The sequence below is a fragment of the Drosophila virilis genome, chromosome X (assembly GCF_030788295.1).
Source record: "Drosophila virilis strain 15010-1051.87 chromosome X, Dvir_AGI_RSII-ME, whole genome shotgun sequence".
Classification (NCBI taxonomy): domain Eukaryota; kingdom Metazoa; phylum Arthropoda; class Insecta; order Diptera; family Drosophilidae; genus Drosophila; species Drosophila virilis.
In genome coordinates this window covers 25,679,371-25,703,176 of record NC_091543.1, presented here as the reverse complement: position 1 = coordinate 25,703,176, position 23,806 = coordinate 25,679,371, and the positions used below count along the sequence as shown (strand labels likewise).

Genomic DNA, 23,806 nt, shown 5'->3' with positions numbered 1-23,806 from the left:
GGCTTCACTTGCTCGCCAGCCCAAACGAAACCCTCAACGTCCACTGATCGCGGTTAGCCACTGGCGTAGTAATGTCTTAAAGCACTCACTGCTATCCCCACGGTGGCGCCCCTGTGGCAAGTGCATCGATTTCCAATTCTGTACAGCTCTCGGATTACCAGCAGCTGTAACAATTGCATAAGCTTTCGCTGTGACTGCCTAGCTTGCAGATCACTTCAAGCGTAGAGTCTAGACCGCAAGCAATGAGAGCGGCAGCTGTCAGTTTATTGGAAAATCGCATTTCTTCATCTTCAACTAGAAGATTTTTACAATGATAATAGAAAGCAGTGTTGGCAGGCATTAGGCTGAACTAGGCGGGAGTTACTGCTTACCAACACTGATTTTAATATAAATGCCACTTTATTTATTTTATATGTTCTTTGTTTTGTTAAAAAGTACATAATTAAAGCCTACCGTTAGCCAGCACCGCTTTTGAAAAAGTACTGCTAGGCAACACTGTTTTCGTATACGAATTCCACTTTCACCCAATGTCATTGCATATTGATCTGAATTAAAACAGAACACATGTACTCCATGTATTTACCCCGGTAGGGTATAGAAACATAAATTGAATATTTTATGTGTTAAATAGTTAATCGATTCGCGCTGTCTTGTATATCAATACAAGTTTACGGATTACCACAACAGAAGTTCAAATTAAGCCGAGTGGGGCTCGTATATCTTTTATAAGCAGGTCCAAAAACTGCAACGACAGCCTGTCGGCTGTTCGGGGAAAACAGATGGTAGTTTGCAGGTCGATTTGTATTTAATGGCTTAATGGAAATTCCATGAAGAGAAAATACGTGTACAATACGCGAGGTATACAAAGGGTGTGGGCCCCATAGAGGGTAGACAGTAGGGTGTAGGGCACAAGTTTGTCACAGCTGCACACATGAAGGCAAAAAATAAAACAAAAAATAAAGACTTAAAACAAAAACAAAAACAAAAGCTGAACAGCTGCAAAAAAGTTTTTCTTTGAAATAAAAATAAAAATCAATTTGAGGCGCATTTGACAGCGCCGAAACTCAAATAAGAATAACGTAGACCCTACGTAGTGCGCCTTCAATCAAATGCCGGCAATAGTTAGCTAATGTTAAGGGTATACTCAACCAGCCCCTATATAACGCCCCGAACATTCCCCGGCCAGACCAACAGATGCCGGAGCCTGAGCACACGTGTTATTTGCACACGTGTTTATGGAAATTGGGAAACGTATTTCAAGTTGAGCGTCAGCTCAAAGCGCCGTTTGTTTACCCAGAAAAACGAAAGAAAAATGTGCATGAAAATTTCACTGATTACGTATTTGAAGAGAGCGCAACGAGCAATGAGCAATGAAACGCCGCCTGACAAGTGGCCCAACCAAGGCACAGCCGAGGCATCCTTTTGGCTGCCAAACTTGGGGCAAACACCGGCTCTATTAGGCGCATTAGACGCACGGCCAGACGAACCGACGGGCCGCATCACATACATACAATATGCTGGAATTCATCTACATATCATAAGTTATGCTTACTTAGCTGCCACTGGTCATAGTTCAATATATACGAGTATGTATGTGCTGTTGCAGCTACATTTGCACATGCAAATTGGCAAAGTGGGGTCCACCCCTCATATTTTATTGGGTATGCATAACATGGTCATGCTGTTTGCACAAAAAAATTCTTATTGACTCACACTGGAACTTGGTGGCATGCAAGTATTTCTGCAACTCAGATTTCTGACCTCGGCTAACTATTATGGTGATATATTATTCCGAGTTTCCTCTCTCTAGTAGCCACATATTTATAGCTATATATCACAGCCTCAGGTGTTCAAAAGCAACATGAAATTGTTGCATCAAAAGATTACTTTTATCTATAACCTTCTTTTGAAAAAATTAATAATTATTTCATATAAAATTTCAGTCAACGCAAAGAAAAATAAGAAGCAAAAAATTCACCAAATAAATATGGAGGATTTTATGAGAATATAGTAAGTGTATTTTGTACGTACCTTATCGGATGTTATAGTTTCCTCGCTTGTTAGGATTGTTTCGTTTTTTCAGGATATGCTCTTTGACTGGGCGAAACAGAGAGTATGCGCCAATTTACCGCATTTACAGTGAGGTGTGTGGTGAAGTAGGGGGGTGCCTCCGATAGGAGCCAGCTGGAACAGCTGTTACTGCTGGCTATAATTCAAATTTGCAGTTTTTTATGCTAATTCGTTTGATATTGCACAGAAGATGCCGCCCAGACGACAACGAAGACCCTTTTAGCCGTTCACGAAAGAATATGCTACAAATTATGCAGCTTTGCACATGTGTGTGTGTGCGTGCGTGTGTGTGTGTGTGTAGGCTAAGAACATGTGCTGGCAGCAACAGCAACTGTAAAGGATACAACCGAATGGTGCAGGAACACGCACCATTTGCATTTGCCATGACCCCTCGAAGGCGTCAAGCGCAGCATTCTTTATCGTGTGTGTGTGTGTGTGTGTGTGTGTGGTATGCGGGACTATGTTGTTCAGCTTGTTGTTGCCCCTCTTGCTGGGCAGCCATTTTGCAAAATGCGTCGTCCTTTCCGTATTGCATAATTATGCGCGCATCTGGCCAAGTCGAAATCGCAGTCGGTTGGGGTCTCCTTAGGCTATTTGGCCACTTTATGCGTTCAGCCCAGCTCGTATGGATTTTATGGTCTGGCAGGTGATGCGCTGATGCGAGACGGCAGCGAAGGGAAGAGCTGATGGAGGTAGGAGGCCGAAACCACTTTACGTTGTTATGGCGGCCGTAAAAATCGGCAAATCGCATCATGAGTGCTACACACAATGTTGCACATAAACTGTGTTAACCGGAGGCAAACCAAGGGACGACTTTGTTGCCAAATCGCTTTAGTCTTTTTTGTACCTTTCCGCCATGCGTCGGATTTGCAAATGCCGACAATGTCCTGGGCACAGGAAGCCGCATGATTGATTCGAATTTAATGCGCAATGGAATTTATTTTTGTGGCTCGCCAGTAATTAGTTTTAGTCAGTTGCCAACTGAGCAACACAAATCCGGCTTCTATTTTCTATTTTTTTTTCAGCCAGTTTATGGCAGGTGCTTCCGTTAGCAGAAACAAATGCAATTGGCAGCGTTTCAAGACATTAAAAAAAAAACAATTTTTATCCAGACACTAAAGGAAAAAAAAAACAGAAATTCACTATGATTTTTATATCAAAAATGTTAATAATAAGGGTTAAACAACAATTTGAAGACCTATTTGGCTGCTCTAGCAGGTTGAATCTGTTAAATGCTTTCAAGATTGAAATCAATTACAAGATGTGCTAGCTAATTTATGACCACACTGTGATAGTAGCATATGGTATTGGGGCATGGCTTATGTGCATCTGTTGCAAAACAATTTGTCAGTCTTTTATTTGCATCAGGGAAAGGATAGGATTAGATACAATTACAAGACAAGTACAAGAGCACAAGTATTATACTGGTTGCCAAAGTATAGCTGGCTAGTAAATACTTATAATACGTAGTTATATCATTGGAATAAAATATTCACTACATGATTCCTATTGCTGTAGGTGGGAAAAATACTTTAACTTTCTTCCTATGAATTCTCATTATCATCATTATTGAAGCGATTCAATTGATATGTATGGAATTGAAATGCCAGTCAATCTTTGGCAGATTATTATTGAATATTGAATATGGAATCGTTTTGCTGTGGCCAGATGTCAAAATCTAATATTTGTAAACATCTTCATTTCGTTGGCGGCAGCTTGTGTCACTTATTCAACTCATTTATTGATTCATTCGAGACTTGTTTGTTTGTCAGCTCAGCAAAAGCCGGCGCACGTTTTTGTAGACAGATTGAATTGAGCCCAGGGCCCACTATGACAGCAATAAGCAAGTGAAGCATACTTTGTGCTGGTCTGTGGTATCTGCATGAACAGCTTTGGATTTGGCTTTGAGCCTTAGTCATTGGCTAACTCAGTTATGCCGGACGCTGGTGAATTCATAAAATTGCTTACCCACACCTCCTACTTCCACAAATTGCAGCAGCATCTTTGACGTCTGTCTGACAGTGAGTTTTCATCACGTGCTTCCGATGTTCAACTTGACAGGACAGCCTGGGCAGCCTGGACAGCCGGGTCTCAATACGTTTGTCAGAACTTTATGCGATTTAGTTAAAGCTGGGGTAGGTCTGAAATGAGAATTAAGCAGATAATTTATGTTATTCTAACTGTCTTACAAAGGACTTGATCTGGCCTGCTCTTTCTATATTATAATATAATTATTATTAAGATAAATTAATAAAATCCATGATGCCAGTACAAAAAAAACTATATGTAAATTTAAGTTATTAAGAGCGCCTAAAATATCTTTACGTCTTATATTATCTAATATTAATATCGTAAGATTAAAATATATCTTGCAGGCTTCGAGTTTATTTGACTGACCTAGGCGAACGGATACAGTCAAACTCGATTGCTGCGTTTTTACTGAGTAAAAAAACATAAACCAGTGTTTACTTTAGTTAAGTGAAGTCCCTGCAAGAGTCTTAATCGTGTAAACATAAACTTTATAGGATCCTCTTCCTGCAAAATATTTCTGTTTACACCCACCCATTTAAGATTTGCTGGCAATACTAAATGTTATAGCAAAATATTGCTCATACGCAGCGTGGCTCAACTGGCAGATTTAGTGCATTTAATTGGCTAAGTTTGCGTTCAGTTGCCTCCGGCAAGTAAACAATGCTCGAACAGAAATGATTAGCATTCAACACAGAGAGCCCCACAAACAGGCCACAAAGGCACGTCACAAACTCTCCATGGTCCAAGACAAAGTTGTGCCGTGAAGGGAGCCATTGGCTGTGAGGTCAGCACTTGAGATGTTTAGACGAAAGTTGAGCATAATATTTTACGAGGATTTCGAGTGGTAAATCTGTGCACATGTGCACTGATTGCAACAGTCGTAGATGCTGGCCAGATTTAGCTGGGCTTTAGAGCCAACTCCATGATAAATGGCTTCCAACTACAGCCGAAGAGTGCAGCAAAGGACGCTAACAAAAAAAAAAAAAAAATTAAATTACAAAAAAAAATATCTCTATCAAATTATTACAAATGATTTAATACTTACAAGCATTTGGGGTTTGGCTTGAATTAAAAACAAGTTTATGGCTAAATTTGTAGGTTTCTCAATATTTATTTTCTCATTTGACTAGTTAATTTTCCATCATACTGCATTTTGCGTCGATTTCCGCTCATAATAATCAGTATATTGAATTTAGTTCATCGGATAATACCATTTATGTATATGTATATATAATATATAACATGTGAAAGTTGTCATTCCGGGTTTAGGGGGAAGGTTTATCTCGATTTTCTTTGCATTTCATTTTTGTTGTTGTTGATTTTTCTTGCACTTTTTATGATACATATAAGTATATATATTATGTGTATATATATATATATAATGTTTAAACGTAGGTAAATTAAATAACATACAATACAATAAATGAGATATTTTAGCTCATAATTCCTAGGGACTCACAATATACATATAGGGGGCATTAATTTATATTATAATATATATATGTGTATATTTATATAGCATGATTTAATTTTTATTCTTTTCGCTACTTGTTCTTCTTTTTCTTTCCACATTAAGTGTGTGTTTGTGTGTGTGTGTATATATTTTATTTGTATGTGTTAAACAAAAAAAAATAAGGAAGCAACAAAATATGTGAATACATTTTTGTGTTGGCGGAGGGAGGCAGGATTTCGAGTTAAACAAAGATGGGCGTCTGGAAAGTTAGGTATGTATATTTAACACTAAATTAACAAATCTATTTTGCAATTTCAGCTATTAAACTCAATTAATCAATATGCACTGTATGTTTATATATATCCTTTGTATGTATTTATATATATTTATCTATATTTTCTTCTCTTTTGTTTTTGGTATTTTTTTTTTTTTTTGTTCATATATGTATGTAGTTTGGTTTATAAACGTTTGCTTCCATTTAACAAATATGCTTTCTCTATATGCATTTAGTTTACGTTGCTTTAATCTTTTCATCATTTTGCTTTTGTTTTTTTTTTTTTTTGTTTTTTTTGTTTTTAAGTTATTTATCTATTTGAATATATAATTTAGTTTGATTCACAACAATAACATTTGAATATGCATTTCCGTTTTGCTTGAAGTTAAATTGAATTCATTTATAAATTTAAATCAATTGGTTTTATAAAGCTTAGTTTATTTTTGCTTTGACATTTAAATATACTATGGATAGTTTTACAGTTACAGTTGCAGTTGCAGTTTGCTTAGTTTTCAATTTGATGAGCTTAGTTGAACGATGATCATGCGCTGCTTAGAGTTGCCATCCTATTAGTGTTGGAAACTTCCAATTTGCAAAGCACTTTCCAACATCGGCATGTCCTTGCTGCACTCAAATGTTCCATTAGGTTCAACTGTGCTTTTAGGCGTAAACACATTAATTTAAACGTAGCTTTAAATATGTATGCTTATTTTGTTCAGTGTTTAATAGTATGTGTGTGTGTGTGTGTGTGTGTCTGTGTGTGAGTGTTAGTGTTTTGTTATTATAGGTGTGTGCGTTGGCCTGTCGCCTCTTTGCTTACACCCATTTGTTGACCCAGTTTTGGTAGATGTACAGTTGCGAACAACTCATAAGTTAGAGTAGTTCTTTAGTAAAAGTAGTTGCTGATCGGGTAGCTGATGTTGCTTGGAATAATTTCTTCAACGTAATCTTAAATCGTAGTTGAACGATGTTTTGCGAAATTGCTTTTCATTTCTTATGTCTTGCCACTTGGCTTAAAGTATATATGCATATGTATGTAACATCTTTTTAAAGGTTATAACTATGAACTTTCGATTTATGTATACATATATATACGTATAAGCATGTATATATGCATGTATATGTATTTGTTTTGTTTTTAGATGCTTTTGTTTAACCATTATTCCTATGCATATGTATGGGTTGACTTTAAGCACGATACGATCGTCTCGCTCGCTTTGGTCGCTTGATTAACATTGTTAATTATTTGTTATGATTACATATAGGTAAGTATAATGGTTAGTATGGGCTTGCAATATAGAACCGAAGACTCAATAGGACCCGAACACAGCTACATCTATATGCTCGATACCTTTCGTTGGACCATCCATCTTATTAATTCTTGATATTTCCTTATCCGTTCCACAAGCGATCTTCATGTGTGTGTGTGTTGCTTTTCCTGTATTTATTGTCAACTAATCATTATTACAAATATATATTTGAACTGCTCGCAGTGCACTCAACTGATACAAATCGAGTCCACTGGGAGCATGCCAAATCAAATTAATATACGATGAGAACACGAAAGAAAACCAAATACCGAATGCTGAGGGTGGAGTGCTTTGGCGTTGTTTGCGCCCAAGGAAATTATCTACAGAACCACCAAATCGTTCAACTGGCACTCAGCAATTGCTTAGTTTGAGTCCGAGTCCGAGTCACTGGGTGGCACCGGCGAGGCAGCCGGCTTCGCGGCCACAGTGGCGGGCTCCTCGCGTATGGGTCGCGTTGCCGCCAAATACGCATTCGTGGACTCGCCGTGCGTGGTCTCGATGCCAACTCTAAATGATGAGAAAAAGAGAGACAGAGAGAGAAAGATAAAAAATGAGATCACAATAACTTGTTGATCTGCAGTAGAGATGGACACGGAGGCACGAGCACGAAATATGACCTAATACAAAATAGTCTGTACGTTTCAGCCCACATCATATTTTGGTATTGCATATAAAAAGCATGAACGCCTGATATTGGTGTGCGATTAGCTGCTATATTCAGTTATTGTCCAATAATTGGCTTAGGTATTACTCGTGCTTATAAAAAGCAAGGTCCACACCCATCTCTAGTCAGCAGCTCGTCTGGTACTTACTTGTACTCATGCCGTGCTAGGTAGCGGACGTACTTCTCCGGCGGCTCATCGGCATCGGAGTCCTGCACGCTCACAGAGCGCACGGTGGTATGCGAGACCTGCGTGGCGGGCATTGTAAATTCCACGAATGCGTATGGCGCCAGTTCGCTGGGTATTTGGTCATACGATGTGAGTGCCATGCGGCAGACCAGCTGATGTGTGGTATAAGCGCCTGTCAAGAGTTCAAGTGCTGAGCATGAGCAGGAACTGGGGCTAATTGATGGTCCACTACATACCCTGACCTTCCTTGGGCAGACGCGGACAGCGCCAGACAATGGCGCGATGATGATGCTCGTACTTGGCCTGTCCGGAGGTCACCTCGATGAGCGACTCCTGGAGCGTGTCCACGGCGCCCAATATGCGCTCAATGCCCTTGATCTTACCAGTGCGTCGATGTGCCGACTTCACGGAACCGTATCTGTGAAAGCATAGGTTAGATTTGAGCTACAATCGCTTGTAAGCAGATCACGAGGCGCACCTGAAGTGCTTCTCGACGCGGAACAGATAAATCCAGCACTCGGGTATGGGGAAACGCACTGAGACATCCTCGCAGGGTATCTGGCCCAGCTTACGCGAGGTAAAGCCTGGTACAAGTATGTCGGCGCGCAGTTCCACCTTGTTGCCGGTAACGCACCAGGTGGCCTTCAGCTGCAGCGGAAGTTCCCGATTCTTAGGCGGACGCACACGGAAGCGTAGCAGTTCAATGTAGTTGGCATCTGGCGGCTGGAACCTACAGGAACAAAGGACTTAGATAACGTGGTAGCAACCGTCAACCATCTTGACACATACTTAATGGTGCGTGTGCGCTCGTACTCCTGCTGATTGACAACGCTATGGAATTCGACAGCCTCCAGACGTATCCATTCCTCGGTGGCCACGGGTATGATGTCATGTCGGCCAACCACCTCCTTGCCCTGGCGCCACATATCGTTGACGCCGAGCTCAATTGTGGGCATGCCCGTGAGAAAGGCGAGAAAGAAAAGGCGTACGCGCGCTATCTGCTTCAGTATCTTGCCCTCGTAGTCCTGCTCGACTGTGATCTCATCGACTGCCGTCACCTGTACTTCTTCCATTTTGTAGGTGAGCGCGCGCTCGCGCAGTGCTGGCAGCTTGAAAAGGGCCTCCTCAATGCAAACGGAGAACTGTTTCATGTCTTCGTAGTTCATGGAGCCGATCTTGAAGAGCTGCGATGATTGCGGTGCATGCTCTACAGGCAGGCCGAGCTTCTTGAGATCGCTGCCAAACTCCTTGACGCCCTCATAGTCGCCAGCGATGGCATATTGTGCGAACTTGGTCAGCTTGTTGGTAATGCGCTCTGCTTTAGTCACCTGGCCGGGTCGGACGCCGGGCCGCTCTTTGTAGAATATATATTGGAGCTTCATGGTGAAGATCTTGCCAAACTGATCGTACTGCTGGGCGCCAATCTCGGACACCGAATAGGAGGGCTGCAGCGGCAGCTCCTGGAATGGCTGTTTGTCGCCGGCCTGGTTGAGCAGCTGGACCACCGGCACATCGTTCTGCACCACCAGTCGCACAAAAATCTTCTTCCAGAAACGCTGACCCGTGATTTTCTTCTTGTTGGGCTGACGCAGCTGCATCTCCCAGCCGGGGCCAACGTAATTCAGCCGCGGGAATTCTTCCAGTGGCTGCGACACATCCTCGTCAAACAGAGGCGTCTGTGGCGTATCCTGCGAGTCTGTGCGCTTTATGCTACCCTCCGTGGCCGACGGTGCCGGGAAACCAGTTACATCCTCGAACGGATTCACTGTCGCCGCTGGTGGCGATATGGTTGTCGGATCGGCCGTTGCCTGCACCATTGTTCGCGCTGGTGGCGGCGGTGGCGCCAGCTGCGGTGCCACACCAGACGCGCCCTCCGCCTTTGGTCTGATGACCACGCTGAATTCCTTGTCCACGGACTCCACGGAGTCGGCACGAACCGGCGCCTGCATGGCATAGAAATCGTCATCCTCATTCCCGAAACCATCGTCCGCCGAGTTGACCTCGCCAAAGGCATTTGCCGTTGTCGTGGACGAACCAAAGGCGCTGTCGCCCCAAGCTACAAGAGACAATAAATCAACGGAGTCCCACAAGCCATGGACTTGGATGGTTCGATTACTTACCATCACCACCCGTGGGGGTTATAGCTCCCGATCCCCCTCCTCCAAAGCCGTCGAGTATGCTGATGTTGTCTTTTTTCACCGAGTCAAATTTGGCCGAGAATGCATCGAACTCATCCGGTTCTGCTGCAAAGATGTTGCTCACATAGCTGGCAGCTGGTGGCGGAACTGGTGGCACAGCGCGGGGCTGTACCTCTGGCGGCATCTCTACTTCGGGCTCGTCTACAGCAAAGATGTTGCTGACAATCGGCACCGGCCTAAAGCTTGGGTCGTCCTCCTCCTCGGGGCTGGCAAAGGGATTGGCGGACAACTGGCCGCTGGCCAGGCCAGGAAAGTCCAGACCAGTGTCCATTTGCTCCGGCTCATCGCTGCCCAGCACTATGTTGGACTCGTGTACAATCTGTGCGGTTGCCGCCGACTCCGTAGGTGGGCTTTGGTCCGACTCTATGGGAATTGGTTCTTCGGATTCCGGTTCCTGTTCTGGCTGTTGCTTTACGGCCTCCTGTTTCGGCTCCGGCTCCGGCACCGGCTCTTGTTCCGGCTCCAGCTCCGCTTCCGGTTTCGGCTCGGGCTCGTCTTGTGGCGGCGGCTGTGCAACCGGCGTTGGTATCGGCTCGTCCTCGTCATCGGAGCGCGGCAAATCCTCTACGGTTGTAATCTCAATATCCGGCGTAGGCGCCCGCTGCCGTTGCAGTGATTCCTGAGAAGCCGCTATGAGCGTGGCCACAGTGGCCGGCTGTGGCTGTGAGCTAATGTCATGGGTGCTGTCATCGGGCCGAATTAGTAGCGAGGTGAAAATGGGTTCACCGCCCGCCTGCGACTCGGGTAGATCATCGTTGAGCAAATCTGGTTTGGCAGCTACCGCTGGTGCCACAGCTGGCTGCTCAAACAGACTAAGTATATCCTCTTTGGTCTTTGGCGGCGGTGGCTTTGCCGGCTTGCTGCTGCTACCAAACATGTCCAGCAGATCATCCGCATCGGCAGCGGCCTGAGCCGGCTGCGCAGATGGGGGCGGTGGACGTTGCGGCGGCGCTGGCTGCTGCTGTCCATGCCCCTGTATGTGAGCCGGTGGCGTTGGGCGTGGTGGCACCGGGCGCGGTGGTGGCGGGCGCGGTGGCTGCTGCTTGGCCGGTGAAGGCATGGGCGTCATGCCCTGCAGACTGGGCACCGCCGTTGGCACGCCAAAGGGATTGTCAAGCGGCGACGGAGCTGCTGGAGCCCCAATGCTGCCGCCCATGAGATCCGCCTCGATGGCTTGGTTATGTGCACTGGAGCCGCTGTCCGACACATCCACATCGAGCAGGTCGGCCAGCCCAGAGTCGGGCGTAGGGCTGGGAGAGTGCAGGTCGCGCATGGACACGGGACTTGGTGAGCGGGTGGCCGGTATGCGGCCCAAGAGTTCCGAGCTTGTCTCGTCCAATTGGCTGGAGACGGTGTGTATTAGCTCCTGCGTACTTTGCGGTGGCTGTGGACGCGGTGGTGGCGCAGCGGCCTTCTTCCCCTCATCGTCCTCCTCGGCGGCTGATTTAAGACTAAGCGCATCGTCCTCGGCCTCGATGGTGGTGCCAAAGAAGCTCATGGCTGCATCGATGTCAGCAACAGGCTCTGCCTCCGTTTCCAGCTCATCGCCACCAAAAGCGAACGGATTGGACGCAGCCTCGCCGAATGGGTTCTCCGACTCGCCCGCGTCTGGTTCGGTTTGCACTAAAAACGGATTCACGGCCACATCGCCACTATCCAGGTCGTCGTCCATCAAAAACGGATTGGCCATCTTTTCTGTTTGGTTTCGTTTGAGTTGTTTGTGTTTCCAGACTTTGCTTAGCGCTCGATGAGCTCGCTCTCCAGGAGCTTGATTTCCGTTTCGCCTGGCGCTAGATTCTCCGCTATGGAAGTGTCGAAAGGATCAATATCCTGTTGCTGCTCTAGCAGCTCCTGTGTTGTGCGGTTGGGCAGCGACGGCGTCAGCACCTTATCGCCCAGTCCCAGCTCCTGTGCGTCACTCTGAGTATCAAGAACTCCGGTGATGGGCTGCTTGGCGCTATCGGGCAGTAGCTCGTTCTCGAGCAGCTTTAGTTCCGTTTGTCCTGGCTGTAAATTGGCTGCGATTGAGGTGTCGAATGGATCAAGATCCGGGTCCTCGTCCAGCTGTACGTTGCTTGGCAGCCGTCTGCGCTCCTGAGCGGGCGTCAATACCTTGATATTGATATTCTCCTCGACGGCCAGCAGAACCTCTGCTGGCACGGGTGTGGGCGGTGCGCGCGGATCAAAGTCTGGATCGGATAAGCTGTGTTTCAATGTTGGTTCTGTAATTAGATCGGCCTCAATATGCTTCAGCTCAATGTCACTGAGCTTGGCCTCGGGCACATACGACGTATCGAACGGATCCTCCGACTCGCGCTCGGCAATGGGCTGGGCAGCAGGCGCGTAGTAGGGTGTCAGTGGCTTCTTATTGGCACCAAGGCAACCGTCATTACCAGCGGCTAGCAAATCCTGCGAGGGCACCAAAAAGCCCACGCTCTTGCCCTGTATATTAAGGCTTAGCGATGATTTGCGGCGGGCACAGTCGAATTCCTGCTCCGGGGCGGAAATCTGTGTTACTTGCACTGGCGCCGCGACGATCTCCGGCTGGCCTGCACGCGGATCAAAGTCCGGATCGCTCAGCGAGTGCTTTAGGCTTGAGCCGGTTTCGTTAAGCAGTTCACGCTCCAGAAATCGCAACTCTGTTGCCTTGGGCTGAACGAGTGCGTTGATGGCCGATGTATCGAATGGATCAAAGTCCTGCTCCTGCTGATCGACGCTTAGCGTGGGCGCAAGTGGCGCAGGCACAACCTTGCTCAGATCGGTTGCACTGCCAGCCAAAAGGTCACGACCTGGTGCCGCTAGTGAATTCGAATCGGCAACTGGCTCCTCGGCACGCGGATCGAAATCGTCGTCCTCTTCGAGTACAGTTGTCTTTTTGATCACCTGTTCCGCGTAGTAAGTGTTGAACGGATCGTCGTCTAGATTGGCGTCGTCCTCGTCGTCGCTAACGTAGATAGCGCCGGGCACAATGTGCGGTCCAGTGGCAGGACGACCCGGTGGCGGTGGACGTTTCGGCTTACCTGTAACGATATGAGCTTAGATAAATATAATTTTTAATAAGGATAAGAGGAGCGTTTCCTTTTTGAAGGATTCTCTGTCTGAGCGTTATCGATTAAGTTTTCCATAGGAGATTCTGTGCCGCCTATGCACAAGAATTTCAACTCTTACCTGATGTTTGCTCTTCAGGTTCGGGTTCAAACTCTGCCCAACTGGCTTCTGCCGCGGCTTCGGCGAGTATCTCCGCAGGCGGCAGCAGAACCTGATTAACTATGGTAACCTCCTCCTTTTTGGTTAGAGATTCTGCTGCTAGTTCTGCAAACTCGTCGTCCTCCTCGTCGTTGAGTGCATCAAACTCGGCTAGATCGGGATTGAGCTGGCCAAGTTCCTCGTCGCCCTCCTCGTCGTCTTCGTCGACTTTCTGGGGCTTTATCAAATGCAAGTGCAGCGAAACGCTCAAGTCAATGGGTCCTACACATTCGGGCGCGTCATCGACGAGATCGTCGAGTAGATTATGCTGGGGTTCGGGAGCTAAGAGATCCGCTTCGGGATCGGCTAGCTCAACACTTTCGCTGAGCAGTAGATTCTGTATGCCCTTGCGCAGCTTCCGCTTGGGATTGGCTAAGGCGAGCGCGTGTTCGCGATCGACGCGGCCGGAGAGCACCTCAACGGCGGCACCGAGACTGACGAGTTTCTTGTTGCCCTTGGCCTTGTCGGCGCCAACAATGACCTTTTCCGCGTAAGCGGTATCAAAAGGATCGGGTCCGTCGTCTAGATCAAGCACGGGCGAATCTGGTACGGCAGTTAGTTGCAGTTCACCGCTGGTAATTGCCTCGATGTAGTCAGTGGCAAAGATGTCATCGACCTCGTCCTGCTGGTCGTCCTCCGAGTCGGAAAGTTGGACAACGGCCTCCGCTAATTTGTCGCGATTCGCCTCGCGCTCGGCGGCTAGTTGACGTTCGCGTTCGAGTCTTGCCGCCTCACGTCGTGCGGCCTCCTCTTCTTCCTGCTTCTTCTTTTCGGCTGCCGAGGGCAGGCGTTGGTAAAAGGATTCCTTCTTGATGCGATCGAGCTCGTCTTGTGTCTTGTGTAATATAGTATCGACACCTGAGGTTAGCGCCTTAAACTTGGCCCATTCTTCGTCGCCAGCGTCAGCGGTCTGCTGCTGCTGCTGCTGCTCGTGGGCAGTGCCTGTTGCCGCAAAGGCTGATGTTGCTGCCGAAACGGCTGATCGACTGGATGTGGCTGCTGCGCCCTCGACGTCCGATGCTGCGTCCGATTCGCCAGCGTCTGATTTGTTGGCGGCAGCCTCCTGTTTGGCTTTGAGCTCACGCTTATACTGCTCGAGCTCCTCTTCGGTGAAGAGTTCTTGGTCCTTTTTCGACTTCTTCTTTTTCTTTTTTAAGCCTTTTGGTAACTTAAGCATTATCTAATTGCGGAGACATCGAGATCGGTCTGCAAATACAAATTCACACACACACGGGCACACATACAAACATCTAGTACAAAATTCTGTATACGCACATACATACATACGTCCATATAAATGCATGAGTGTATGTGGATCTAACTGAAACGTGCTCTACAGGGCGAGGAGGACTGACGCGGGCATTATATAAGCTACGAATCATATATACAGTAAATTATTAAAACGGATGCAGCATCCCATCTCAGGTAGAGTATTCAAACTACGCAGAAACTGAAGGAAGCTTTTTGTTTAAGACTCACTACTTTTGGGTATATTTGGCTAAATGTACGCATTCATATATACGAAATATATCTATATACACATATATATATATATATATATATATGTATATCGATGTATTGAATGAGTAATAGGCATTTTTCTATTTGGCAATGGGTTAGATACGAAGGCACTCACCGCCGCACCGTTGACCCCTCGCAATGTCCAGAATATTTGCCGAAATACTTAACGAAAACCTTTCGACGCTTTTCCTGGTGTTATCGTGCGTTTTCATTAAATATTTGATATATGTATATTTAATTTGCTTGTCTCAATTGGCTTTCCACTGCGAATGTTGCATGGAAAAATTCAAACACTTTTTTGACACACACACACACACACACACGGACACTCTCCGAGCAGCGGATTGACACAATTGTGTACCTACACATGAACTTGCCACTTGGTAGAGCTTTTTCACCACACCACAATTCACCACAGCGGTTACAACAAACACACCAACAGCAGCAACACTATTACAGCTTTATCCTACACTGGGCAAAACGACAGTAGTCCATGGTCGATTGGTAATGAAAACGAAATTGAACACCTGCGCCGCCCCGCAGCATGCAACATAAATCATTTATCTTATCTAAAATAGTGCTTACGATATAAGAAAATGTGTGTTTTGCTTCGAAAGTCACGATTTTCTGTACAAAACTTAATTGCTACCATATTTTATTCATTTTCCTAAAGGAAAATCATGACGAAAATGTTTAATAACTAATCAGGTGAAATTAAATAAATTATATCTATGTTATAATATACATATACTTATATTATCACAAGTGTGAATGGATTCCCTGGACTTCTGAGCAGCCGAAGTGTCTATCAAATTGTCACTGTAAAATTTATATTTTGACGAAAACATTTTAAAATTGTGATAATTTGTTTAAATACTTATAATGAACTTTGCAACAAACTAACTTTCACACATTAAACTAAAACGAAATCCTTTCTTAAAATATATCCACCAATAGTCAAAAGCAAAAAAGCTCTGCAGCCTGATGAACTAAGCATTTCACTAACCGATACACTCTCCGCTCTGATCTTGAAAGTGCGTTAGCTTTCACTGCATCTGAGAAACACTTTCTTCGAGTGTAAGCTTCAAGGGTGTATAGAAACAAATAGATTTCAGGGCTAGTTGTCAACATTCGTTTAATGGAAATTGTCGAGCACAAAGGCAATAGCATTCAAAATATTACGAAATACGCAAAAGGTGCTGAGGCCACTTGGTTACATGCGTCAAAGGGGGGCAGCTACACAAAATAAGAGTACGCAAAAAAAGGACAAACGTCAATGAAAATGGGGGGCAGTAGTACCTTTTTCTTATGCTTGTTGTTGTTCTTGCTGTTGCCGTTGTGTTGCTGGCGTTTTTGTTAAAGCTCGGAAAAATCGATGGTTCTGAGGCGCACTCAGAGCGGAGGGCTGAAAAAAAAGATATAGTATGTGGTACGCTGCTGCAGAGGGGAAGAGAGAGTGTTCAGGGAGGGAAGGGAAGAGAGCACTAGTACTGTCCAGAGCAGAACGCGCCTACGCACATACATCTCACACACACACAATCGCACACAAATGTTCGTGTTACACGTTTTTTTTTTTTAATCTTCTTTTTTTTGCTCACATGCCAAACACGTTATGAAAAAGTTTTTCTTCATCAGCTTTCGGTTTTCTGATAGTTTTTCTTGGCTTTTCTCAGCGATTTTCGAGCACTCACACTTTCCAAAGAATAAAAAGTAAATAAAGGAAAATAATTATAAATGCATCGTGCAAATTGATTGGGTTTTTCCTCTCCGCTCGCTTCTTGTTTCTCTTTTGATTTGAAAATTATGCAACTTACGTCTCACTCTTGCGCACTTTTAAAGAACAATTAAAAAAAACAACTATTTCTGAGCTCCAAATTGAGCAAATCAATTATTATTTAGATATTAATTGTGTTTTTTTTTTTGGGTATTGGTTCGGTATTTGCTGGATTTTATTTATATTAAATTTGAATGGCTTTTTGCTCTGTTACCTCTGATTTGAACTATCGGGAAATCTAGCACAGAATGAATGGAAATGCCAAGAAAACTCATAGGAAATGCTTTTCTGCCAAACGCAGCGGTATCCTTCAAAAGCTTTGCCGCAAAAAGCTGCGCGAATAGCGAGCACCAAAAACGTTTCACATATACATACACAAGAACACGTGCCCACACACACACACACACACACACACACACACATGCACACAGCTGACGTCGTTTGTCCTGTGGGGAGCTGCTGCTGTGCCAGAAAGCTGTGACGTGATAAGCCCGAAGGCATAAGCTTATTTAACAAAAACAACTTAAGCTTTCACGCTCGCAAAGAGAACGAGAGCGAGAGCGAGACAGAGAGGGAGAGTGAGAGAGGGCGAATGCATGAGCGTGAGAATATGCGGGGGTGGCAGCAGAGAGAGACAACAACAAATCAAGTCCTGTCATTGTTATCGCTTTCATCGGTTTTGACACTTGACATTTGACTAGGCGCGTGCGCGTGACTCGTGACTGGTGACCCGTGAGCTACTCGTGAGTCACGCCAAAGCAACAAAACCGCATTACGCAGCCCTGAGGCGGAAAAACAGCTTAAATTGAATTAATTCGAAAAGCTTCAACAAAGGAATCGAATATGCTTCACCGCTTCAATGATGATTTATATAACCTGGTTCGTATCCGATGAATACCAAGGTATTTATAGGTTAGTTAGTTTCTACTTCAATCGAACCTGTTCGAAGCCGGAAATCCATTTAATTTCTTTATTTTTAAACAAATTATTTTCAGAAATGATTTTCTTAAATTCAAATAGCTTTTGAGAAAGTCCCAGCTCCCAAACCACAGATATTTCACCATATTCAATCATTTCTCTAACAATATATATTTGTTTTCAGTAGAAGGATCAGTTAAAAATTTTGAAATTAAATTGTCTTCTTTAAATTTGAGAATGTGTGTCATTTCAAGATTTGCACTAAAACCTGAGCTCCAGAATGTGTAATACCAGCAATTCGAATCGAACCTAAAGGCAACGAGTTGGTCTGACTCATAAACCGAACTGCAGAATGACTAATATTACTATTATTAGCAAATATATCAAGTGATATATTGTATTTCAACCGGATGTGGGTAATATTCAAGTCCAGTTAAAATATAAGGGCTTATCTGATTATGACCTTAATTTAATTCCATTTTTTTAATTTACTTTATATGCAAGCAAATATTTGGATTTAGTTATTAACTATTATTTTCTATACCTAACTACCAAAGTATATATACTACAGACTAAAGATGAGCTAAACTAATAACAGTCGAAGACATATTAAATTTATATATTTATCTATACCATACATGTAGAACTTTATGGCGCACAGGTATGAAAGATAATGTTGTATCATAATCAACTGAGCTAGTTTAACCCACTGATAAGCAGGTATACAAAGTCAGGTATAGTTTGATTAGCTACAAGTTTTAACAACCCCAAAATAACAAAATATATACATACCTATAAACATCCGTGTAAATAAAGCCTCTCATTAATGTATAAATAGTGATAAGGAACTATGCATGTACATATGGAAACTCAAGAGCTCGACGTGATAAGTAAACAAAGACAGCATTAACCAGTTGGAGAGAATTGTGTGTGCAATGGGCGTGTGAAGTACGCCTTTGACACGCAATTTAAAGCTAATGATATTATGGCCATATATAGTATATAGTACGATACGCCGAAATACCGTCCATTTGTTGCTCTCTCTTCTATCCTCTATCCACTATCATTATCTTATCATTTCGACTCGCTTGCACACATTGTCACGCATATAGCTGCATTCCTTTCAGTCTCATGTGGCGGCTATTGCTGCGCTCCTCAGAATCGTATGTGGGACGCGAGGCGACAACTGTTGAACCACCAGGCCTGTATATCGCCATAGATCTGCGTTCTATGCGCCCAGCTGGGATGATGGAGCCGAGCGCACAGCTCACAGAAGGGCGAGCTGTTGGCTATTTTGTAGTGCTGCCGCCACCAGAAGTAGCTCATGTATTCCTGCACATCGCCGGCGACAAAACGCAAATGCTCCGCCAGCTGCTCCACACTGTCGAAGCGTTCCGCATCGATGTACGAATGCGGCGGCAAAAATCGGGTGTAGTTGGCGCCGCCAAACACGACGGGCACAATGTGACGCTGCAGTGCAGCATATAGCTTCTCGGTTACATAGTCCATGCACAGCGAGTTCTCAAAGGCCAGGTAGAACATGAAATCCGTGTCCAGCATATCATCACAACGCGGATCACCCCGTGCGCAGCTGAGCGATGACTTGGATTAGCTTTATGCCGGCATTGGATTCAGTTGAATACTCACTTGAGGTTGCCGCAGCTGCCATAGATGTCCAATTGGATGTGCTGCTGCAGTGCAGCAGCCAGCTGCTCGCGCTTTGACAGCGTCTTGCAGTGGGAAACAAACCAAGCGGCCATTTTCGTCTTTGTTGGCCACAGACGCCACACGGTGCTGTCATTCCAGCTGCCCAGTGCCGGTGGCTCACGCCAATGCGGCTGTAGACCGGGCGCCACTGGTGCGCCCGTTTCCACATCCAGCAGCTGGGCATAGGGCCAAACAATGTCCGAATCCAGTCGATAGGTCATTGTTAGATTATAGAAATTAAGCTCATCGCTTAGCTGGTGCTTAGTCTCGCCCGGTGGCTCCATGAGTGCGAAGACATACGCCTGATGTGGACTACGACGTGCGGGCAGCGGCTTAAGCAGCGGAAACGGCTGTGCCACGTGGAAAACGATGGCATCATAGAGCTCCAGGCTGGGCAGGAAGTCATGACGATTGCTTAGCTCACACTGGTAGACCGGACACTTGAGCTCATCCCGAAATTGTTCCGGTCCCAGCGCATCAAACGGCAGCTGCCAACGCCTATCCCCAAAGAAGCTGCTCCAGAGCAAAATGGAACGCGTGGCTGGCCGCGTGGCCGCCCTCTTCTCCAGATACTCACGCAATATGCCATTCTGATCCACAAGCGGTGAGGTGATTATTTTGTAAATTAGCGCTCCAAACAGGAAGACGCAGAGCAACAGCAGCGTCAGCGTGCGGCGCATTTGCAGGCGCATTCTGCGGCCACGTTAGTTGGCCCAACAACCAGCCCGCTCGAACGGTCATCGGCAATTGCCATGGTCGTTAGATAGCATGCTCAGGCCCAAGTGCGCGCCCCACCAATTGATTAACAGCGATTAGTGGCCGTTCTCGCCTGCCTGCCTGTGTGCCTCTTTGGTGTCATGGGCTAATTGTGTTTGGCCTTATCGTGGTCGGGCGGCCTGACGCACTCTACCTGTGAACGTGTTGACGATTAGGCATTATTGATTGCTGTGCCAACAATAAGCAAATGTACTCACATATTGGCCCAATGTGCCGGCACAGTGATAGTTGATAAAAAGATTTATATGCGACATGGCGCTGATAGCTAGCTAGGCCGAGCCCCGATAGCAGATAAGCTGTGTGTGCGGCTGTCATCAAGACGGTTAACTTAAGTTCAATTTAGAAAATATATTGCAAAATATCTAGTAGATACTTAGCCTATTTTCTCTTATTAATATCTATAATTAATGCGACCTAAGCAATTAACTGTGAAAAGTCCGACGGGATCAAGCAGCTGACTGGGTAATCTCGGATCCGGTATACATACTTATATTGATATTGTCTAAGTAGTCGGAGCTATTTTAAAATAATAATGTTAGGCTGATAGTTTGTACTTGTCATAATCAAAGCGCTTAAAACTAGCTTATCTAATGGATATGTGGATAGATAGATATGTGGATGGATAGACATGTATCAGTATATACCTTAAGTGTACTGCTGCCCTTTATCGAAGATCTCGAAAGCAGCCACTCTCTCAAAAGCGTATGAAGTAGTACCTCAAATTCTTCAAATATATAGCTATAAGCTGTATATTCAAAAATAAGTACACTTAAATTTATACATTTTTTTTGCAGCCTTTTGAGTTTAAAATATTATATTTTAAATTATAGTACTGTTAATTAAAGAAATAGCTTGAGTTGAAAAATTACAATCTAGTAAATGCAAATATTTATTTTAACATATTGAATAAGTTTCACAGAAATTACTTATACTTATTATTTACTTGGCACTATTTCGCACCTTGTGCTGTCTCATGGCTGGCCCAGCGAGTGCAGCGCTCGAATTGATCTCTTCAGCAGGTGCGAGAGCAGCGCGAAAAGCGCAACGAATCCATAGACGAGACCCGTTTTTAAGAACAGGAGCAGCGGCTTCATGATCAATGCAATTATGCCAAGTAAACGAAAAGGTTCCAATAAAAATGAATCTCAATTATTTGGCGCAGTGCCGACGTTAGGCGTGATTCAAAAACAAAAAAACAGTTGCCGCAGCAATTCCATTAGCGGCTAGGTAGGCGCTTTTCACCTGTAACAAGCGCACCAAATGAAAAGGCAGCTGACAATGCATTAATAACAAGACAGTTGAGAATTTGAACACAAGGCTTTTTCTGTATCGTATATATACATGTACAAATAAATAGCATGTTATAGCGCATTTTTGTCAAATGACATGCCCGTGGACATGCGTGGTTAATTTGGTAAGCCACGAATTCATTTAATTGAAGCGCAATCTTTTGACAACATTAGTTCATTACATTAATGGACTTCTGTCGTCCATGTATTGCATTCATTTCAACCTTGTGGAAAAAACATTTCACTGCAATTTGGTGAATTTTAAATTAGCTCCTAATGATGGGCCATTGGCCGTAATGTCATATTTATATGGTTTTTTTTTTCAAAAAGTTTTAACAATGTATAATGCTTATATAATTACTTAACTTTCTTGGAATGTTGAAAATTCTGTTTACTCGACTCGACTTTTTTCCACTTATATCATATTATGGGAAGTAACTTATTAACTTAAATAATAATTCGTTAATTTAAGAAATACCTGCACAATCTGTGTACTTTTAAAACGTTTTAAATGTTAAACAAACATTTTTGGGTTTTAATTCAAAGCCCATTACTCAACTAGATTAATCGTTAAAATATATTTAGTACCATTATAAAATGATTTCATTTTAGTAAGCTCTCAAGGTAATTTATGTTTAATATATTTGTATAATGTATCTAAAATACAACTAAATAACCCCAAATTAATTTTCTACAACGCCTGTTACAGAGTATTTAAGCTGTTTGTCTCGTACGGCAACCATTATGAAGAGTCACGAGACACTTTGTGAATTTAATAGCGCCTGCAGATTATTGAACCTTCTTATCGCCACATACTTATAGAGATAAAGTAGGCGCAGCCATAAGAAATTAACAAGTTCACAAGTTATTAATAGACTGTTGCATACAAAAAGATTTAATTAACAATTTCCAAAAGTACAAAAACAAAAAAAAAACAAAAAAAAAAAAGAAAAACAAGAGTTAAAGTAACGAGTTACACAAAAACAAAGAAGGAATATACTAAACCAGAGTTTTGGATGCCCCTTCAAAATGGGTAATTCATAACATCATACTTATCTACACATGCCAACAACACATTGTACATGGTACTATATGGTATGGGGGATACATAAATACACGCATTATATACAAATACACATCGATTACAGATCTACTAGTACATATGTATTATCACAATAGACGACGACTGACAGGCAGCCTAGATGCCACAGCAGGAGCGGTGTGCGGCGGCTGCGTGGCCATTCTCTTGATCCGCCTCGGCGTCATCCGAGATGCTAATGGCGCCAGCATTGGGCGCCAATCTGGAATTTTGCAATCGCAACGCATTGGTATCGCTCTGCTGCTTACTACCATAATGCTCTACCATCAGTTGGGTAAGCAGTTCGAACAGCTCGTTGACACCCTCATTTTCCTTGGCGGACGTCTCTACGTACTGTGCGCCAACCGTCTGCGCATAGCGCAGTGCAGTCTCATAGCTAATGGCGCGCTGGTCCTCAAGATCAGTCTTGTTGCCCACAATAATCAGCGCAATCTCGCTGCCACGCATCTGTTTAAGTTCGCGTACCCAAGACTTGACCTTTTGGAAGGAGTCTTGATCGGTGATATCATACACCAGCAATGCGCCATCCGAGCCTCTATAGTAAATGGGCCCCAATGCATGGAAGCGCTCCTGTCCGGCTGTGTCCCAAATATTTAGCTGGGCGCGTTGCTCATCTGGCAGTGTTACCTTTTTGGTCACGAAAGAAGCCTGCAGCGTGCTGAGGTGCTGTGTGTTGAACTTGTCCTCCATGTAACGCAGCACCAGCGATGTTTTGCCCACGCAGCCTGCAAAATGCGCAGCGCTTTACAAATATAAAAAGCACAGAGACATCCAATTGCGACTGGAGGTTTACTCACCTTCGCCCAGCAGCACCGCTTTGAAGTTGAGCGTGGGCCCAGCACCCGTTCTGCGCGAACTCATTGTAGGTCCACTCGTTTGCAATTTAATAAGCGATTCCGAAACATTGAGTTATTCTGACACACTTGGAATTTTGTAATTGATTTTATTTTCATATATGTATATTTTTATATATATATTTTTTGTCAAATTGTCTAGAAGAGTTGCAAGCTAATCGCCGATAGATTGTGGCGGCTTGTCGATAATTATGTCAGGCACAAGCTGATAGTGTTGAGTATTTTTGCCTTTAAACATATGTGTGATGCATCGCAATCACAGTGGCACTAATTTAATTAATATTCCAATATGGATCTCTCATATAAAAAACGCATATCAGCATATTAATTTTGGAGCTCAAAAGAGGCGTAAAACAACTTTAGCGCTAAAATGTTAGCTTTATACAAAGAAATATCGGCAAAGTTACCGATATATGCGTTACCTAAGGCAAACG

General features: G+C 44.2%; 4 protein-coding genes across 9 annotated transcripts; all 4 read right to left on the bottom strand.

Moving 5' to 3' along the window:
* Positions 1-5,188: 5,188 nt before the first annotated feature.
* Positions 5,189-11,877, bottom strand: stnB (stoned B). Of its 2 annotated transcripts, XR_004305027.2 has the most exons (7): positions 10,110-11,877; positions 8,779-10,045; positions 8,468-8,719; positions 8,226-8,407; positions 7,951-8,161; positions 7,332-7,645; positions 5,189-7,266 (listed from the first exon to the last, which is right to left on the bottom strand). XR_004305027.2 is itself a non-coding variant. In XM_002055164.4 (6 exons), the coding sequence occupies exons 1-6, from the start codon at positions 11,875-11,877 to the stop codon at positions 7,501-7,503; spliced, it is 3,825 nt and encodes a 1,274-aa protein (XP_002055200.1). In that variant the 3' UTR covers positions 5,189-7,500. The 2 variants fall into 2 exon arrangements, 1 of the variants encoding a protein (XP_002055200.1); XM_002055164.4 differs by having other exon boundaries at positions 5,189-7,645.
* Positions 11,878-11,924: 47 nt separating this feature from the next.
* Positions 11,925-17,006, bottom strand: stnA (stoned A). Of its 5 annotated transcripts, XM_032439665.2 has the most exons (4): positions 16,943-17,004; positions 16,254-16,359; positions 13,356-14,639; positions 11,925-13,207 (listed from the first exon to the last, which is right to left on the bottom strand). In XM_032439665.2, exons 3-4 carry the CDS (start codon positions 14,608-14,610, stop codon positions 11,925-11,927), a joined length of 2,538 nt encoding a protein of 845 aa, XP_032295556.1. In that variant the 5' UTR covers positions 14,611-14,639; positions 16,254-16,359; positions 16,943-17,004. The 5 variants fall into 5 exon arrangements, with proteins under 5 accessions (XP_032295556.1, XP_015026476.1, XP_015026477.1 ...); XM_015170990.3 differs by lacking the exon at positions 16,254-16,359 and having other exon boundaries at positions 16,943-17,006; XM_015170991.3 differs by lacking the exons at positions 16,254-16,359; positions 16,943-17,004 and adding an exon at positions 16,769-16,906.
* A 1,244-nt stretch (positions 17,007-18,250) lies between these two features.
* Positions 18,251-20,260, bottom strand: FucTC (alpha-(1,3)-fucosyltransferase C). Its single transcript, XM_032439667.2, has 2 exons — positions 19,294-20,260; positions 18,251-19,237 (listed from the first exon to the last, which is right to left on the bottom strand). The coding sequence occupies exons 1-2, from the start codon at positions 20,043-20,045 to the stop codon at positions 18,802-18,804; spliced, it is 1,188 nt and encodes a 395-aa protein (XP_032295558.1). The 5' UTR covers positions 20,046-20,260; the 3' UTR covers positions 18,251-18,801.
* A 1,778-nt stretch (positions 20,261-22,038) lies between these two features.
* Positions 22,039-23,535, bottom strand: Rab21 (RAS oncogene family member Rab21). The gene is made up of 2 exons (XM_002055167.4): positions 23,316-23,535; positions 22,039-23,243 (listed from the first exon to the last, which is right to left on the bottom strand). The coding sequence occupies exons 1-2, from the start codon at positions 23,377-23,379 to the stop codon at positions 22,618-22,620; spliced, it is 690 nt and encodes a 229-aa protein (XP_002055203.1). The 5' UTR covers positions 23,380-23,535; the 3' UTR covers positions 22,039-22,617.
* Positions 23,536-23,806: the final 271 nt, after the last annotated feature.

Bases quoted from the DNA above. Each gene is read 5' to 3' on its own strand.
- Rab21 (XM_002055167.4), bottom strand. From the start codon at position 23,379: ATGAGTTCGCGCAGAACGGGTGCTGGGCCCACGCTCAACTTCAAAGCG. The intron at 23,244-23,315 runs GTGAGTAAACCT...CGCATTTTGCAG, and splicing joins AGCGGTGCTGCTGGGCGAAG to GCTGCGTGGGCAAAACATCG.
- FucTC (XM_032439667.2), bottom strand. From the start codon at position 20,045: ATGCGCCTGCAAATGCGCCGCACGCTGACGCTGCTGTTGCTCTGCGTC. The intron at 19,238-19,293 runs GTGAGTATTCAA...GTCATCGCTCAG, and splicing joins GGCAGCTGCGGCAACCTCAA to CTGCGCACGGGGTGATCCGC.
- stnB (XM_002055164.4), bottom strand. From the start codon at position 11,877: ATGGCCAATCCGTTTTTGATGGACGACGACCTGGATAGTGGCGATGTG. The intron at 8,162-8,225 runs GTATGTAGTGGA...AACTCTTGACAG, and splicing joins TCTGCCCAAGGAAGGTCAGG to GCGCTTATACCACACATCAG. The intron at 7,646-7,950 runs GTAAGTACCAGA...CTCATCATTTAG, and splicing joins CTAGCACGGCATGAGTACAA to AGTTGGCATCGAGACCACGC.
- stnA (XM_015170990.3), bottom strand. From the start codon at position 14,610: ATGCTTAAGTTACCAAAAGGCTTAAAAAAGAAAAAGAAGAAGTCGAAA. The intron at 13,208-13,355 runs GTAAGAGTTGAA...ATATCGTTACAG, and splicing joins ACCTGAAGAGCAAACATCAG to GTAAGCCGAAACGTCCACCG.